This window comes from Aquarana catesbeiana, linkage group LG01 (assembly GCF_042186555.1).
Source record: "Aquarana catesbeiana isolate 2022-GZ linkage group LG01, ASM4218655v1, whole genome shotgun sequence".
Classification (NCBI taxonomy): Eukaryota; Metazoa; Chordata; class Amphibia; order Anura; family Ranidae; genus Aquarana; species Aquarana catesbeiana.
In genome coordinates, this window is record NC_133324.1 from 898078660 (window position 1) to 898094944 (window position 16285).

A 16285-nucleotide genomic window follows, 5' to 3' on the forward strand; every position below is an offset into this window, starting at 1 on the left:
GGACCAGCAGGAAAAAGAGCCAGTTGGTCAAAACCCGGCGGAAATAGGGGGTTGCTGAAGAGCGGGAGAAGCAGAAAGAAAAGGGGACATAAGGTTAGCGGAGTAATGGACTGAGTCCCAGAGCTTCAAGTTGTGGCGCATAAGCCGCTCTCTTCGGTCATCCCAAGACCTCCTGCTCTCTAGCTCCCTTGTCACCTCCTCCCATGCTCGCCTCCAGAGCTTCTCTCATCCTTTGGAACTCCCTACCCCAATCTGTCCCCTAATCTATCCATCTTTAGGCAATCCCTGAAGACCTTTCTCTTCAAAGAAGCTTATCCTGCTTCTAACACTGTTTTACTTCTTCCATCAGCTCATCCCCCCATAGCCATTACCTTTTCTATCAATTGACCCTTCCTTTTTAGATTGTAAGCTCTAACGAGCAGGGCCCTCTGATTCCTCTTGTACCAAATTGTAATGTACCTGTAATGTCTGCCCTCATGTTGTAAATTGCTGCGCAAACTGTTGGCGCTATATATAAGCTGTATAATAAATAATAATAATAATAATAATAATAATAAGGGGGCATAGTCTGGACTCCTAACTTTTTCATTCAGAATTACTGATTCTGACCATTATGGGTTTGTGATTTTTCACAGACTGGTAATAGATCACTGGAAGTGATGGTTAGAGTTTAAGAAAGCCAGGTGCTGCTGAAGTACATACATGCTGATCTTCAAAACAAAATTTTCTTCCTTTTGGAGCCCTATGGATCCCAAATCCAGGACCCTAATTTTTGCTCAAATCATCTCTATGCCTGTCACTCTTCTTGTCTAGGTTAATCCCTGCCCCATATCATTTACCTATCCAATCACAGTGGCCAATCAACAGAAGTTGGGACTTGGCACTGGCAGGTAAGGCAGTCCATTGCGATATTTAAAATTAACACACATTTTCATGCACTGCTAGTTAGACAAGACAGTTCTCCTTTAAGGTGCCTACTCCTATATAAAGCTAAATCTGCAAACTGATAATAAAGGCCTGCTGTAGGGAAGTATGACTTAATTACTTTTTTCTGTCTCTCTTACAGTTAAGAATGTCATTCAGCCCACTGGAACAGAAGCTAAATGTAATTCATGTAATTCATGAGCTTCCCAAAGCAAGGTTTACCAAATTAAAGGTAGAAGCTGACTGCTGTAAGCAACACAGATATTTAAATGAAAACTTCAACTGTACAGTACATTTGCAACACAATTTTTTTTCTCTAATTCAATGGTATTAAAATTGATGTTTCCATGTCACTCTGCAGCCTTTGTGGTTTACCGTCAGATCAGAGGCATCTCCTGCAACAGGAGTTCCATTTCTGCTGAGAGACTAGGGCTTGTGCTGAAGAACTGTAGCTTGCTTCAAAATGGGTTTTGCATTTTTTTTATAAAATAGCAAAAGCCTCTTGAAGCAGGTCAAAAGGACGTCAACTGCAGGTCAAATGTACCTGTAAATGATTTATGCATGATCTTAGAAGCAACTCAAACTGATGTAATAAACAAAAGCTCAGAAGGTACAAAGACACTCCACTTATCACAATGCTGGGTTTGCTTAGGTTGTGGTATTTTTTAAATGAGGCCCACAATGTCTTTCTGGCAGCACCTGAAACATTGGCCAAGGCCTGGTGGCAATAGTTCGTCACCCTTGAAGTTAAACAACGGCTTATGGGGACTACTGTACATAAGGAGCTCCCCTCTAAATTGAAAAGACACTCACACCAAGTTCTTGAAGGTCTGAGACATGTGGATTGCATTTAAGGATAGCCTGAAACTTGACCACACCTTGCTCCCAGTTCTTCTGTGGTTTCTCATTACGCACGCAGGACTGGGCCATGCGGGAACATTCCTCTCTTTTCCCACCGCCCTTCCCTCATCCCTTCTATTTCTCAACTAGTTTCAATTTCCTCGGTTTTCATCTTTATTCTCCCTCCGTTTTCTCGATTACCCTTGAGCTCCTCCAGTTTTTGCTTTTTATTGCTTCTTAGCTTGACCTACAGTACTTAAGTCAACCCCCCCACCCCCATTTGGAGGTCACTACCACCACTGGTGAGGAGCAGGCCCTGAAGGTGGGGGCTACTACCTTGTCATTCGAAAATCAGCAACTAACTCTTCTCAATCAGAAAATAACTCCCTTTTACACAATCCCATTTTTTATGGGCACTCTACCTTTTCACCTGCCTTCTGTCCAAGTTATTGTGCTATATAATATATATATATATATATATATATATATATATATATATATATATATATATATATATATATATATATATATATATATATATATATATATATATACTTCAATAAATCCTTTGTGCAATAAATGAGGCCCACATATAAAAAAAACAAATCCCCCACTGAGATACAAAATATTCACCAAAGACATCAAAACCTTACTGGATCTCCTGATCCAACAAGGGTGGTGACAATTCATGGGAGGAAAACTGTATGGCTTTTCAGCAAGAGGCAATTTCAAACAGGCAGTCTCATAAGCTCTTAGGACGATTAAGGGTGTAGAATAATTGACTTTCAGGTCATTACAGAAGACAAGGAGGCACTCTACGTTTGGGGAAAAAGAGATTTAGGCTGGGTTCACACCTCTGGCTGATGCGGCACGCAGCAGGGGACCGGTGCGTCCCTGTTCTCAGTTCCAGAGACGAATCAGGGCCAACTTTTTGCCTGAATTCGAAACTGAGCCAAAGACGCACAGGACTCCTGTGCAAGCCGCTCCGCAGTCTCCATAGAGAGCCAGTCGCAATCTCCTGTCATGCGAATTGGATGCAGGGAAACCCGCATCAAATTCACATAGGTGTGAACCCAGCCTTAATTTTAACATATGGAAAGCCTTATTCACAGTAAGAGCTGTGAAGATGTGGAATAGACTCCCTCGAATGCAGTAGATTGCTTTAACCACTTGCCTACTGGGCACTTTTGCCCCCTTCCTGCCCAGACCAATTTTCAGCTTTCAGCGCTGTCACACTTTGAATTGCGCAGTCATGCAACACTTTACCCAAACAAAATGTTTATCATTTTTTGAGACAGAAAGAGCTTTCTTTTGGTGGTATTTAGTCACCACTTGTTTTTTGCTAAACAAAAAAAGACTAAAAATTTTTGAAAAAATAAATAAATAAAAAGGATCTTCGTTTCTGTTATAAAATGTTCCAAAAAAGTAATTTTGCTCCTTCACTGATGTGTGCTGATGAGGTGGCACTGATGGCCACTGACAGGCAGCTCTTGTGGGCACTGTTGGAGCCCAGGTCATCAGTGTAGATGTCCCCCATGTGAATAAGCCGGTTATTGTCTCTCCTCACATGCTGTCAGCGTGAGGAGATGACTGCCAATAACTGGAAAATCCTGTTTACACTGTGATCAGCTGGTCACATGGTAAAAATGGCCGCTGTGATTAGCGCTTTACCCCCATCTGTGATCAGCTGTGTCCCAAAGACACAGCAATCACAGATCCGTGCCGATGCACGCCGCAGGGGGTGAGGGGCAAGCGTGATCACAGAAGATGTCCATGGACGCCCTCCCAATAATGTTATTTGTTGTGAACGGGTGCTGTAGCCGGCTTTCGGCTATAGTGCGGATGGGAAGTGGTAAAAAAAAAAAAAACAAAGCGCTGGACGCATTTTTAAATACACAGAATATAACTGGACACTAACATTTATAGGTAGCAACATAGGGCATTGTTGATCCAGAGAATATCTGATTGCCTCCTGGGGGATCAGGAAGGAATTTTTGTTTTTTGTGTTCCTCTAGATCAGTGGTTCTCAACCTGGGGGGGTGGGGGTCGAATGATAATTTGCCAGGGGTCACCAAATTCTAGGCTGTTCTTTTAGCCCGCACCGCTCTCCCAGCCTTTTTGCGGCCGCCCAGCAAGGCTGTCCCTGGAGCCCGCAGCCACCCATTCAATTCACAGCATGGCTGGGGGGCAGAGACTAGAGGTCAGCTGACTGGTGAGGAATGTGAAGTGGGAGGGGCTGGAGGAGACCCCATCTCCTGATTTCAGCATAAGTGTCACTGCTAACGAGACATTACAAAGTCGGAGACACAGTGAAGCCGGAGAAAACAGTGAGTAAGGCTCGGTTCACACAGGGACGACTTGTCAGGCGACCTAGTCGCCTGACAAGTCGCCTCCCGTTCTGTGCTATGGAACCGTTCTAAGGGGAGCGAGCAAGTCGCTCCGACTTAGAAAAAGGTTCCTGTACGACTTTGGGGGCGACTTGGGGCGACTTGCATAGACTTCTATACAGAAGTCGTTTTGCAAGTCGCCCGGGCAGTCGTGTGCAGGTTGCCTCGGTGAGGCGACATGCAAGTCGTGCCGCTGGTGTGAACCGAGGATAACACTACCTGTGATTAGAGTTGCCAATAAAAGTCCCCACTACAGTTCTCAGATCAGCAGATGACCTTGATCAAGAGCACCTAAGTTGGCCGATTAGAACTCCCTGCCAGCACTGCCACTCATCCCAACTCCCCCCCCCCACCCAGGAGTAAAAGAAGGAATAAAAATAGAGAATACATGGAAGGGAGAGGAAAAGATAGGATGAACAAAGAAAAAGAATAAGCGAGAACAAGAAAGATGGCTAGAGAGAGGGATGGGGGAAAAAAAATAAAAGAAATTAGGATAGAGAGTGATAAAATGCAAAGAAAGGAGAACAAAGAGAGAGTGGTACATCCTAAAATGTACCATAAGGGCTTTTAATACTGTATGAGTGTAAGGGACTCATAGTCTTAAATGTCTGTGGATTAGGGGCGCAAATTACTTGTCTTACCTTGGGTGCTGACAACCCACGCTATGAAAATAATTTTACTGTTAGGGGTCCCCACAACTTGGGAAATTTTATCAAGGGGGTCACGGTCCTATCAGGTTGGGAACCACTGCTCTAGATAAACTGTGCGCAAAAGTACAGCGTATATGGAGGTTTCCCATTTGTAAAATGCCAAAAAAAAGACTGCACCAATCCGGGTGAAGGTCTCAGAAGCTCCTCTGGCTCAATATGTATTGCAGAATCGAAAAACAAGGCCATACTCCAAGGAGGTCCCACTAACAAGTTGTGTGTAGCTGGCTGTGGAAAAAGTCCCCACCCTTAGCCCCCCCCCCCCGATATGTTTTATGGGTGGAGCCAAAAAGGCAGGGACTGTCAACAGGGGGCTACACAAAATAAATGTACCAGTGAGACCTCCATGGAGTGCGCCCTCGTTTTTTGATTTTGAGGTTTCCTCTTTGGTTTATTTTTTTTCTTACTGGCTAAACTAGATGGACGTGTCTTTTTCCAACCTGACTAACGATATAAGCAACGTTTGTATTAAAAAGGACTGGTCCATAAAAAATATATTTTAGCTATAGGTGGCGTCTAGGGAGTCAATTTTGTTTTCCTACTTTCACTCCAGGCTGACATAGTTCCATCCTTTTTATTTTATTTGCTTCCAGCGTCAACCAGAAAACTGAAATATCAGTCGTGAGCGGACTGACCTTTAAAAATGTCTGGAATTACACAGTAATTCTGGAAAAACTAGGACCCTTTCTCTAAAATAAACAAACATTTTTTTGGGCCCCCATGCTTTGACAATTAGAAAACACACTTTGAGCTTTATATTTCCTGTTCATCAACTCACAGTTCATTTGATTCACACCAGAAATCGGCCCCCATGATGCAAAGCAAGAAATCATCCTTCTAGTAGGTAACCGGTAATGTTAATTAGCATGGTGCAGGGAACGGGGTGAGCACAGCCAAAGAACCTTTAGGAATTCAAAAGTGCTTATTGACGACAACTTCATCTGTTTATCAAGAACCAAACTGAATTAAATTTAAATGCACCTGTAGGCTGGATAAACCTGCTAAACCAGCTGCAGACCATAACACAGGGATATCTAGATGACTATATGCACCCTTAGTTCATGTGCAGAATCCCGAAAATCAGGGCCCATCTCTTACATAGTGACCCCAGCCAAGTCCCACCCTTTCCTTCTCTTCTGGCTATGCTCACTCACAGCCCCCCTGCAATGTCAGGGTCCTTGCTAACATATGGGGGAACATCTGACCTCCTCTTTGTGGAAGTGTATGGGCCTAGTACCTGGCTACTCAGGCTTCTAACATATAGAGAAACATGCAACCTCCCCTACGTTCCACCTTTTAGGCTCAGGCAGCCAATCACCAGAGATGAGCTCAGGCCCTTTGTAAACATGCAGTTGCAGGGTGGGGAATGCCTCAGGGGCTTATGATTGGCCAACCACAGTGACATCTACCTGGCAGAATATTTTAGGTGGGTTTGGACTGTCTGAACGTGCCCAAGCTCATCCTTACCAATCATTTGGCCCAAGCACTGTCACTTGGAGGGTACAATACCTCTAGGTTCCAAAACCAGACAACACTGAACCTTTAACACCATAGATAACGCAGCACAGAGGCAATAAGGGCACATTATTATTATTATTATACAGGATTTATATAGCGCCAACAGTTTGCGCAGCGCTTTACAATATAAAAGGGAGACAATACAGCAGCAGTACAATTCAATACCAGAGGATTTGGTGGGCCCTGCTCCTAGGAGCTTACAATCTAATAGGGAAAGATTGGTGGAACAAAAGATGTGGGGGATGAACTGATGGGAGAAATAGAAGATTCAGTTGTTAGCTGAAGGCAGGATAGGCTTCCCTAAAGAGATGAGCTTTCAGGAATCGCCTAAAAGTGGACAGAATAGGAGATAGCTGGACAGATTGGGGTAGCGAGTTCCAGAGAAAGGGAGAGGCTCTGGAGACAAGCATGGGAGGAGGAGACAAGGAAACTAGAGAGCAGAGGCTTTGGGGAGGAGAAGAGAGGACTGTTTGGGTGATATTTAGAGACAAGATTGGTGATTTAGTACAGGGCAGAGTTGTGGATGGCTTTGCATGTTATTGTTCTGAATTTTATTTGTTGGGCAATGGGAGGCCAGTGGAGGGATTGGCAGAGAGGGTTGGCAGACACTGAATGGTTGGTAAGGTGGATGAGTCTGGAAGCAGCATTCATGGTTGACTGAAGAGGGGATAGCTTGCAAAAAAAGGTAGGCCAATGGGGAGGGAGTTAAAATAGTCAAGGTGAGAGATAACAAGGTATGAATAAATTGCTTAGTGGTTTCAACGGTTAAAAAGTGACGTGTTTTAGAGATGTTACGGAGGTGAAGTCTACAAAATTTGGACAGTGCTGGGATTTTGGAAAAGACAGGTCAGAGTCCAGGGTTACACCTAGCACCCTGGCATGAGGGGAGGGACTAATGGTTGTATTGATCACTATACCCAAACATTGTCACATGGAGGGTGCCATTAAGTAATTCTTCTACAGGTAGGCTGTAAAACCAGTGAACACTGGAGCTTAGACAGTGGGAAAACTGCAACAGACTCGGTGAGAGAACATTGACAGCCAATCACTGGGCACAAACACTGTTACATGGAGGGTGCCATGACATTATCCCTCTACGTTTCCAAAACAGTCAGTGCCTAAACTTAGACAATGGGAATAACGCAACAAAGTGGCAGTGAGGGAACTTTTTTTAGGCAATCATTAGGTCCAAACACAATCACATGGAAGAAGCCATGACATCATCCCTCTAATTTCCAAAACCAGTCCACACTGGAGCTTAGATAGCAGGGATAGCGCAGTGAAGTGGCAGCTTGGGAATGTTTCCAAGTATACATGCCTGGGTGGGCTGGCTATGTGTAGACATTGTCACATTGCCATGAGTATTTTGGAGTATTCTACTTTGATGGTGCCAAATATGTTTGCCATGTTGTGTAATCTGATTCAAATGAAAGCAGTATTAAACCGAAAGCCAAAAATATAATAAATAGCAGCTTATCAATGATTAGATGTGGTGGTTGTATTCTTTTTTTTTTTAAGGCCTCTGTTTTCACCTGGTGGTCTGGATGGCTCCATTCACACCTGAGTGTAGCAATTTACTGACATTTTTCTGGCATTTTTTTTTTTAAGCTTTTTAAAAGCATTTTAGAAGTGTATTACAAACATTTTACAGATTGAGGCATTTTTGTTTAGCCAATAGAAAGCACTAGGGTAAGGAGATGGAGAGGAAATTAGGGGTGGAGAGCTGCTATTTGAGCAGAAAACGCTCATAAAAAGCTCAAGTCAGGCATTTCTATTGAAGTCTATGGGGTCAAAAATGCTTGTAATCTGCCAAAAAGAAGATCATGTACTTTTTTGAGCTTCAGGCGTTTTGCTTCAGGCAACAGAACGCTCAGATGTGAACAGGAGCCATTGAAATGGATGGGATTTGGCTTGTTGAGTATAGGAAATGTAGGAAGAAAAATGCGTGTTTAAAAAGGTGCAAATCATATCAATTTCATAATTTTATTTAAACAAACATATTAAAATTATTTATATTAAAAACAGCACATACAAATCATGCAGTCGCCCCCGATATCTCTCCCGCCACCCTCCGGTGTTTCTCTGTGGTCTCTCGTGCAATCGGGTACCCAGAGAAAGAATCGGCCGCCTGGATGACGATCATAGAGATTTCCAGTGACCAGATGGTCACCAGTCACCTCTATGACCATCGGAGACCCGGGCACGACGTTATGATGTCACGTCCAGGCTGCACTTGTAAACAAGGCCCTGATCGTGGCTGGAAAGCATGGGATCGTGAATTTTTTTTTTTTTGATCTCATGCTTTCCAGCCTGGAAGGAGAGATGTGGGGTCTTATTGACCTGTCACACACCATCCCTATTACAAGGGATGTTTATATTCCTTGTAATAGGAATAAAAGTGATACAAAAATAATATTAATTAAAAGAGAAAAAGTGTAAAAATAAAAATTTAAAATAAGCAACAAAAAGAAAAAATGTAAAGTGCCCCTATCCCCGGTAGCTCGTGCACAGAAGCGAACACACACGCAAGTCCCGCCCACATATGTAAACGCCATTCAAACTATACATGTGAGGTATCGCCGTGTGTGCAAGAGCGAGAGCAACAATTCTAGCACTAGACCTCCTTTAACTCTAACCTGGTAAACTGTAAAAAAAAAAAAAAAAAATGTTAAAGCATCGCCTATGGAGATTTTTAAGTACCAAATTCATGAAACGCATTTGAAATATTGTTGCACAAATACTGTGTGACATAAAAAGTTGCAACAACCGCCATTTTATTCCCTAGGGTGTCTGCTAAAAAAAAAAAAAACAACATGTTTGGGGGTTCTGAGTAATTTTCTAGCAAAAAAAAAATGATGATTTTTACATGTAGCAGAGGAGTGCCAGAATAGACCTGGTATAGATTTGGTTAAACTACCATTTTTTTTCCTATAGTCATTATGGGGAGTTAGTGCTTGTATTAAAAACTCTCATCCCCGGTAACAAATTTAATCTTGGCTTGTTGAGCGTTTTAGAGCTACAAGCTTCCAGTAGAAAATCGCTCAGGTGTGAACGGGGCATTACTGCTACATTTGCAGATCAGCTCATTCTGTTGAAAAATAACAGACTTACTGGCCAGATCACTAGGGGCAAAGAAAGCCTAAAAAAGAAAAACAAATTAAGCCAGCACATCTAAGCATTGGTAAGCTCAGCTGCAATATAATCAGTATTTGCTTTTGAGTTTAAGCACTGGTTCCACACTTGTGCAGCTTTGAAAATCGCGCTACTTCAATACAATTTCAAAGCCACACATTAGTGCAATTTGCACTGCCAATTTCATTGCGGCTTGCGCTTTAATTTAACAGAAGTCTAAGCAAGTCGCAATGAAAATCGGTAAAAAGTAGTGCAGGAACCCTTTTCAAAATCGTCATGAGTCACGGCGATATGAACGGTTCAATTGCTGGCAATGGGGTGTGACTTGTCATGCGATTTGGAACTATCAAATTGCATGACGAGTCGCACCAGTGCAAACGGGGCTTAGATCATCTCCAGGAGATTTTTGACTTTTTTTGCGGTGCTTGCAACTGAATAATAGTTATAATTTGATTGTACACACAATACAGGACTGTAGGTTTGTTCTTAAGTCAAATTTGTTTGTAACTCAGAACAATACATTTTTAAGTGTAACTCCAGCATGTGCGATGATGTGGGATGTTCTAGGTGCTTCTGGGCATGCAGTTGTGTTATTTGGGGCTCCTGTGGCCATGCAATACTGCAGTGTGGGATGTGTCTGGTGCTGCAAGATGGCTGCTCAGCTGTATGGAGCGCACTGAACCATTTTGTCACCTAAAGAAAAGATCTTTCTCCAGATACTTTGATAAATATGATCACCAATGCACCAACTAACAGGAAACATATTTACTATCAGACAAACAATGCGACAAGTTGTCAAGGTGCCAAATAACTTACTAAAAAATAAATAAATAAAAATGAAAAAAAAGGGAACTTTAACAATGAACTTCCCTAGTTTTATGTCCTCTTGGTTTGGTAACTAGTCTATTGGAAATGTTTAGACACCAGCGAAGATGCAGCAAAGAGGGAACACAGCCAGCCAATCACTAGGACCAAACCCTACCCTGTATAAAGTTGTCCTCCAAAAATACAACTTCTGCCTCCGCACTGCTAAACAGACCAATTGTCTCACTCTCATTAACACCCTCTCATGCAGCCTCTGTCAACTCTTTTCCACCTTCAACCTCCATTACCCCAACCCACCAACTTGCCCACTGCCTAAGAGATTGGCAATCACTTCAAAAATAAGTTTGATGCAATTCGTGATCAGATCCCCACTGTGCAGATATCTCCCCTACCATGCCATGCCCACGTGCACATTCAATACTTCCCTCTTTCAACCTTGTTACCATGGATGAGATTGCATTTTTTTTTTAAATAATTAATGCCCACCTAACCCCTGGACCCTTGCAACTACTACAGTCACCTCTTGTTCTCTTATATTCTTTAACTCACATCTTCTTCAACCCTCTAAAACATAAACTGGTCACCCCCACACTTAAAAAGTTCTTGCTGGATCCCCTCTTAACAACCTAAGATCCATCTCTTTACTCCGGTTTACCTCCAAACTTCTATAATGCCTAGTATACAACTGCCTGAGCCATCACCTCACTGATAACAACCCTCTTGACCCTTTTCAGTCTGGTTTTCGCCCACAACACTCCACAGAAGCTACTCTCCTAAAACTCACGAACAATCTACTAACTGCAAAACCAATGGTCACTGCCCTGTACTCCTACACTTAGACCTCTCGGTTGCCTCTGATACAGCTGGCCACACGCTCTGCTTTAAAAAAAACTATTCCCTTGGTCTCCATGACTCTGCTCTTCCTTGGTTCTTCTCTTACTTATCTCAACACACCTTCCGTGTGTATTATCAAGGGTCACATCTACTATACATGCCATAGACCATGGGGAGGAAGCAGCCAATAGCTATAAAGGGTGCCACTCCTACAGTGGCCATGGTCCACACAAAGGGTGCCACCCCTACAGTGGCCATGTTCCACACAAAATGTGGCAGTACCAATTACATGGAGTGCTACTCTTTATAGATACCACACTACACCAGGAAAGGAAGCTGGAGATTAAAGGGGATGCCATGGTCCACCTAAATTCACCCCCTCCCCCCAACCTTACCCACAATTATGCCATATTCCACCAGAAAGGAGCACCACGAAAAAAGTATAGATGCCATCCCTTGCACCTCCCATATTGAGGGCAGCATCCTATTACAAGGAATGCTAACCCCTAGAGATGTCATACTCCACCAGAAAAGGAACAGCATTGTGGTAGAATGGGTGCCCTCCAGCTACCATACAGCACCAGAACCCACTTATAGAAAGATGACACTCCCACAAATGCCAGGCTTCATCAGAAAGAAGCAGCACCTTATTATATGGAGTGTTACCCCCACTGGTGCCACATTTTACCTGTAAAGGGGCAGCAGATTATTTTAAACATATGACACCCCTGCAGATGCCATACTCCACCAGAAAGCAGCAGCACCCTAATACAAGCAGGTGACACCCCTACAGTTGTTATGCTCCACCAGAACGTGGAAGCAGGTGGCACCCCCTAGACCATGGGTGCTCAATCTGTGGCTCTCCGGCTATTGCGGAATTGCAAATCCCATCATGCTTTTGCATATGGAAGTCATGCTTGTAATTGTCAGCCTTGCAATGCCTCATGGGACTTGTAGTTCTGCAACAACTGGAGGGCCACAGGTTGAGCACCCATGCCCTAGACATTAGTATAGAGACTGCATCCTATTGAATAGAGTGCTACTCTCATTAGTCCCACATCTTGCAAAGAGGCAGCACCCCAATATATGCAGGTAACATCCCCTACAGATGGCATTCTCCAACAGAAAGAGGTAGCACCAGATTAATAGAAGGTGACACCCCTACAAAAACCATATGCCACCACAGAGGGCCAGCACCCCATCATAATGAGGATTACCCCCATGGGCACCATGTTCCCACAGGATGAAGCAATGCCCTCTTATAGGCGGGTGTCACCACCCACAGAGGACATACTTCACTAGAAAGGGGCAGTACCCTACTGCAAGAAAGGTCACCCCTTAAAGATGCCACAGGGACAGAACCCTATACTATTTAGTGATACTCCCATAGATGCCTTACTTCACTTGAACAGAGGCAGCACCCTTTTATAAGCAGATGACACCCTCTACAGATAGCATACTCCACCTGAAAAGGGAAGCACCAACTTATAAAAAATGATCACCCCTACAGATGCCACATTCCAGCAGAGAGATACAGCACCTTCTTGCATGGCGTGCCACCCCCAAGAGATGTCATACCCCACCAGAAAAGGACAGAACCCGATTACAAGGAATATCATCCTCAGATGCCACACTATACCAGAAAGAGACAGCACCCTATTACATGCCACCCCCTAGAGTTTCTCTTAAAGACAGAAAGCTATTTTATGGAGTTTTGTTCCCACTGGTGCCCCACTGTACCCGACAATGGAGTAGCAGCACCTATTATAATGTGATGCCCCCTACAGACATCTTACTCCATCATATCATAAAGAGGCACCCCCCTTTTGTAAGCAGGTGACACCCCCTACGGGGGCCATACTCCACCATAAAGAGAGACAGCATCCAATTAAAAGCAGACGCCCCCTACAGACACCATACGCCACCAAAACTGGATTTTAACTGGGATTTATCCTAGATATAATAAAAAGGAGCATCACCAGCATAGAGGCCAGCACGCTAAGATAAGCAGGCTACACCCCCTTCAGACACCATACTCCATCAGAAAGGCGCAGCACCTACTTATAAGCCAGTGAGGGCCCCTATGGGTGCCATACACCACCAAAAAGGGGCAGCAACCACTTATAAGCCAGCAACCCCCCTACAGATGCCATACTCCACCAATAAGAAATTGCACCCTATTATAAGCAGGTGACGCCCCTTACAGACACCATACACCACCAAAAAGAGGCAGTACACTAAGATAAGCAGGCGACACCCCCTTCAGATGCCATACTCCATCAGAAAGGAGCAGCACCTACTTATAATCCAGCGAGGCCCCCTATGGGTGCCATACAGCACCAAAAAAGATCAGCACTCATAAATCAAGCGACACCCCCTACAGACACCATACTCCACCAACAGGAGACAGCACCCTATTATAAGCAGGTGACGCCCCCTACAGGCACCATACTCCACCAATAAGAGACAGCACCCTATTATAAGCAGGTGATGCCCCCTATAGGCACCATACTCCACCAATAGGAGACAGCACCCTATTATAAGCATTTGACACCCCCTACAGACACCATACTCCACCAATAGGAGACAGCACCCTATTCTAAGCAGGTGACGCCCCCTACAGGCACCATACTCCACCAATAAGAGACAGCACCCTATTATAAGGAGGTGACGCCCCCTACAGGCACCATACTCCACCAATAAGAGACAGCACCCTATTATAAGGAGGTGACGCCCCCTACAGGCACCATACTCCACCAATAAGAGACAGCACCCTATTATAAGGAGGTGACGCCCCCTATAGGCACCATACTCCACCGATAAGAGCCAGCGCCCCATTATAAGCAGGTGACGCCCCCTACAGACACCGTACTCCACCAATAAGAGACAGCACCCTATTATAAGCAGATGACGCCCCCTACTCCACCAATAAGAGACAGCACCCGATTATAAGCAGGTGAAGCCCCCTACAGGTACCATACTCCACCAATAGGAGACAGCACCCTATTATAAGCAGGCGACGCCCCCTACTCGACCAATAGGAGACAGCACCCTATTATAAGGAGGTGACGCCCCCTACAGGCACCATACTCCACCAATAAGAGACAGCACCCTATTATAAGGAGGTGACGCCCCCTATAGGCACCATACTCCACCGATAAGAGCCAGCGCCCCATTATAAGCAGGTGACGCCCCCTACAGACACCGTACTCCACCAATAAGAGACAGCACCCTATTATAAGCAGATGACGCCCCCTACTCCACCAATAAGAGACAGCACCCGATTATAAGCAGGTGAAGCCCCCTACTGGTACCATACTCCACCAATAGGAGACAGCACCCTATTATAAGCAGGCGACGCCCCCTACTCGACCAATAGGAGACAGCACCCTATTATAAGGAGGTGACGCCCCCTACAGGCACCATACTCCACCAATAAGAGACAGCACCCTATTATAAGGAGGTGACGCCCCCTACAGGCACCATACTCCACCAATAAGAGACAGCACCCTATTATAAGGAGGTGACGCCCCCTATAGGCACCATACTCCACCGATAAGAGCCAGCGCCCCATTATAAGCAGGTGACGCCCCCTACAGACACCGTACTCCACCAATAAGAGACAGCACCCTATTATAAGCAGATGACGCCCCCTACTCCACCAATAAGAGACAGCACCCGATTATAAGCAGGTGAAGCCCCCTACAGGTACCATACTCCACCAATAGGAGACAGCACCCTATTATAAGCAGGTGACGCCCCCTACTCGACCAATAGGAGACAGCACCCTATTATAAGCAGGCGACGCCCCCTGCAGACACCATACTCGACCAATAGGAGACAGTACCCTATTATAAGCAGGCGACGCCCCCTACAGGCACCATACTGCACCAGGAAGAGGCAGTACCTACTGACAGGCTGGTGACACCCCCATAGAGCCCATCCTCCACCATACAGAAGCAGCCCCTTCCTCCATGGGGAGATTTCTTTCCACACATTGTTATTAGAGGTGGAGAGGCTGCCCTCCAGACAGGGCTATGTGGGTACCTACCCCCCTGTGAGCACCCTGCAGCCCCTGCTCTCCTCCCTGGCCCCTGGCACTGCACAGCATGACACACCTTTAAAGTTGGGTACTCCTCAACCTTCAGAGCCATTGAGAGCTGAGCAGCTGATTCCTGGACCGCCATCTTGGATACAGAAGGGGGGAGGGGTTGACAACACTAGCTGGCAGCTACATGCCCACAGTCCTGTGCATTGTGGGTAATAATGTTCATCCAGGATAGGCACCAATCATCATAGGAAAAAAAAGAAGAATCGTAGAAAAAAAACCCAGTCAGGGCGGGCGCAGGAAGGACGGCAATTCACTGACAGCTCAGCAGCAAACACAATTCATGCCCAGTGACTGCTCCCCCAGCTCGCCTACTTCCAGCCCCGCCTACCGAAAGGTGACGGACGGCTCTCCCAGCCAACCGCCGCGTCCCATTCCAGGCCGCTGCCCAATCCTGACACCGCCTTTTCTCCGGGTGACGTAACAATGAAAGTGGGCGGACCGGCTAAAGGAACAGCTGAGCCAATGGGCTCGCCGTAGGCCCTCTGTAGAGGAATTTCATGCAGCCAACAGATGCTGCCGATAGATACGAGACCCGCCTACTTCCTTGTGACACACGAGAAGGGGGTGGGTCCGCATGGAATGTTGACAGCTTGAGGAACCAATGAGGTGTGCCGTGCCCTAGGTGACGGCCTGGAGCAGCACCAATAGTAAAGCTGTTAGTTTATAGTGTATCACGGCAAAGAGTCAGCATGAAAGACGAGCGGGCGGGTGTGATCAAAGAAAAAAAAAGCGTAGCTGTCATTTCCATGACCAGATCTTTATGAATTAAGAGATCAGAACACATGTACTACCAATAAAATCACATTCCTATTCATGTATTATTATTATTAGCAATAATTCGTTAATACTGAACTAATTAATAGCAGGTACACATTCATTCATTGATAAAAGCAGACAATTCTTACACAGTTATACAAAATGAATAGATATTAGTAGATTTTAAATACTCTGAATCCAATAATACATCAACAGTTGCTAGGACATGCTCAGATGCACAACATCATTGG

General features: G+C 45.0%; 1 protein-coding gene across 1 annotated transcript in view; it reads right to left on the reverse strand.

The window, feature by feature from the left end:
• MAEA (macrophage erythroblast attacher, E3 ubiquitin ligase) overlaps positions 1-15623 on the reverse strand; it is a 142695-nt gene extending 127072 nt beyond the window's left edge. The window contains exon 1 of the mRNA XM_073610940.1: positions 15286-15623. Within this exon, the coding sequence (XP_073467041.1) occupies positions 15286-15354 (69 nt within the window). The 5' untranslated portion in view covers positions 15355-15623. The remainder of the gene's footprint in view (positions 1-15285) is intronic.
• Positions 15624-16285: the final 662 nt, after the last annotated feature.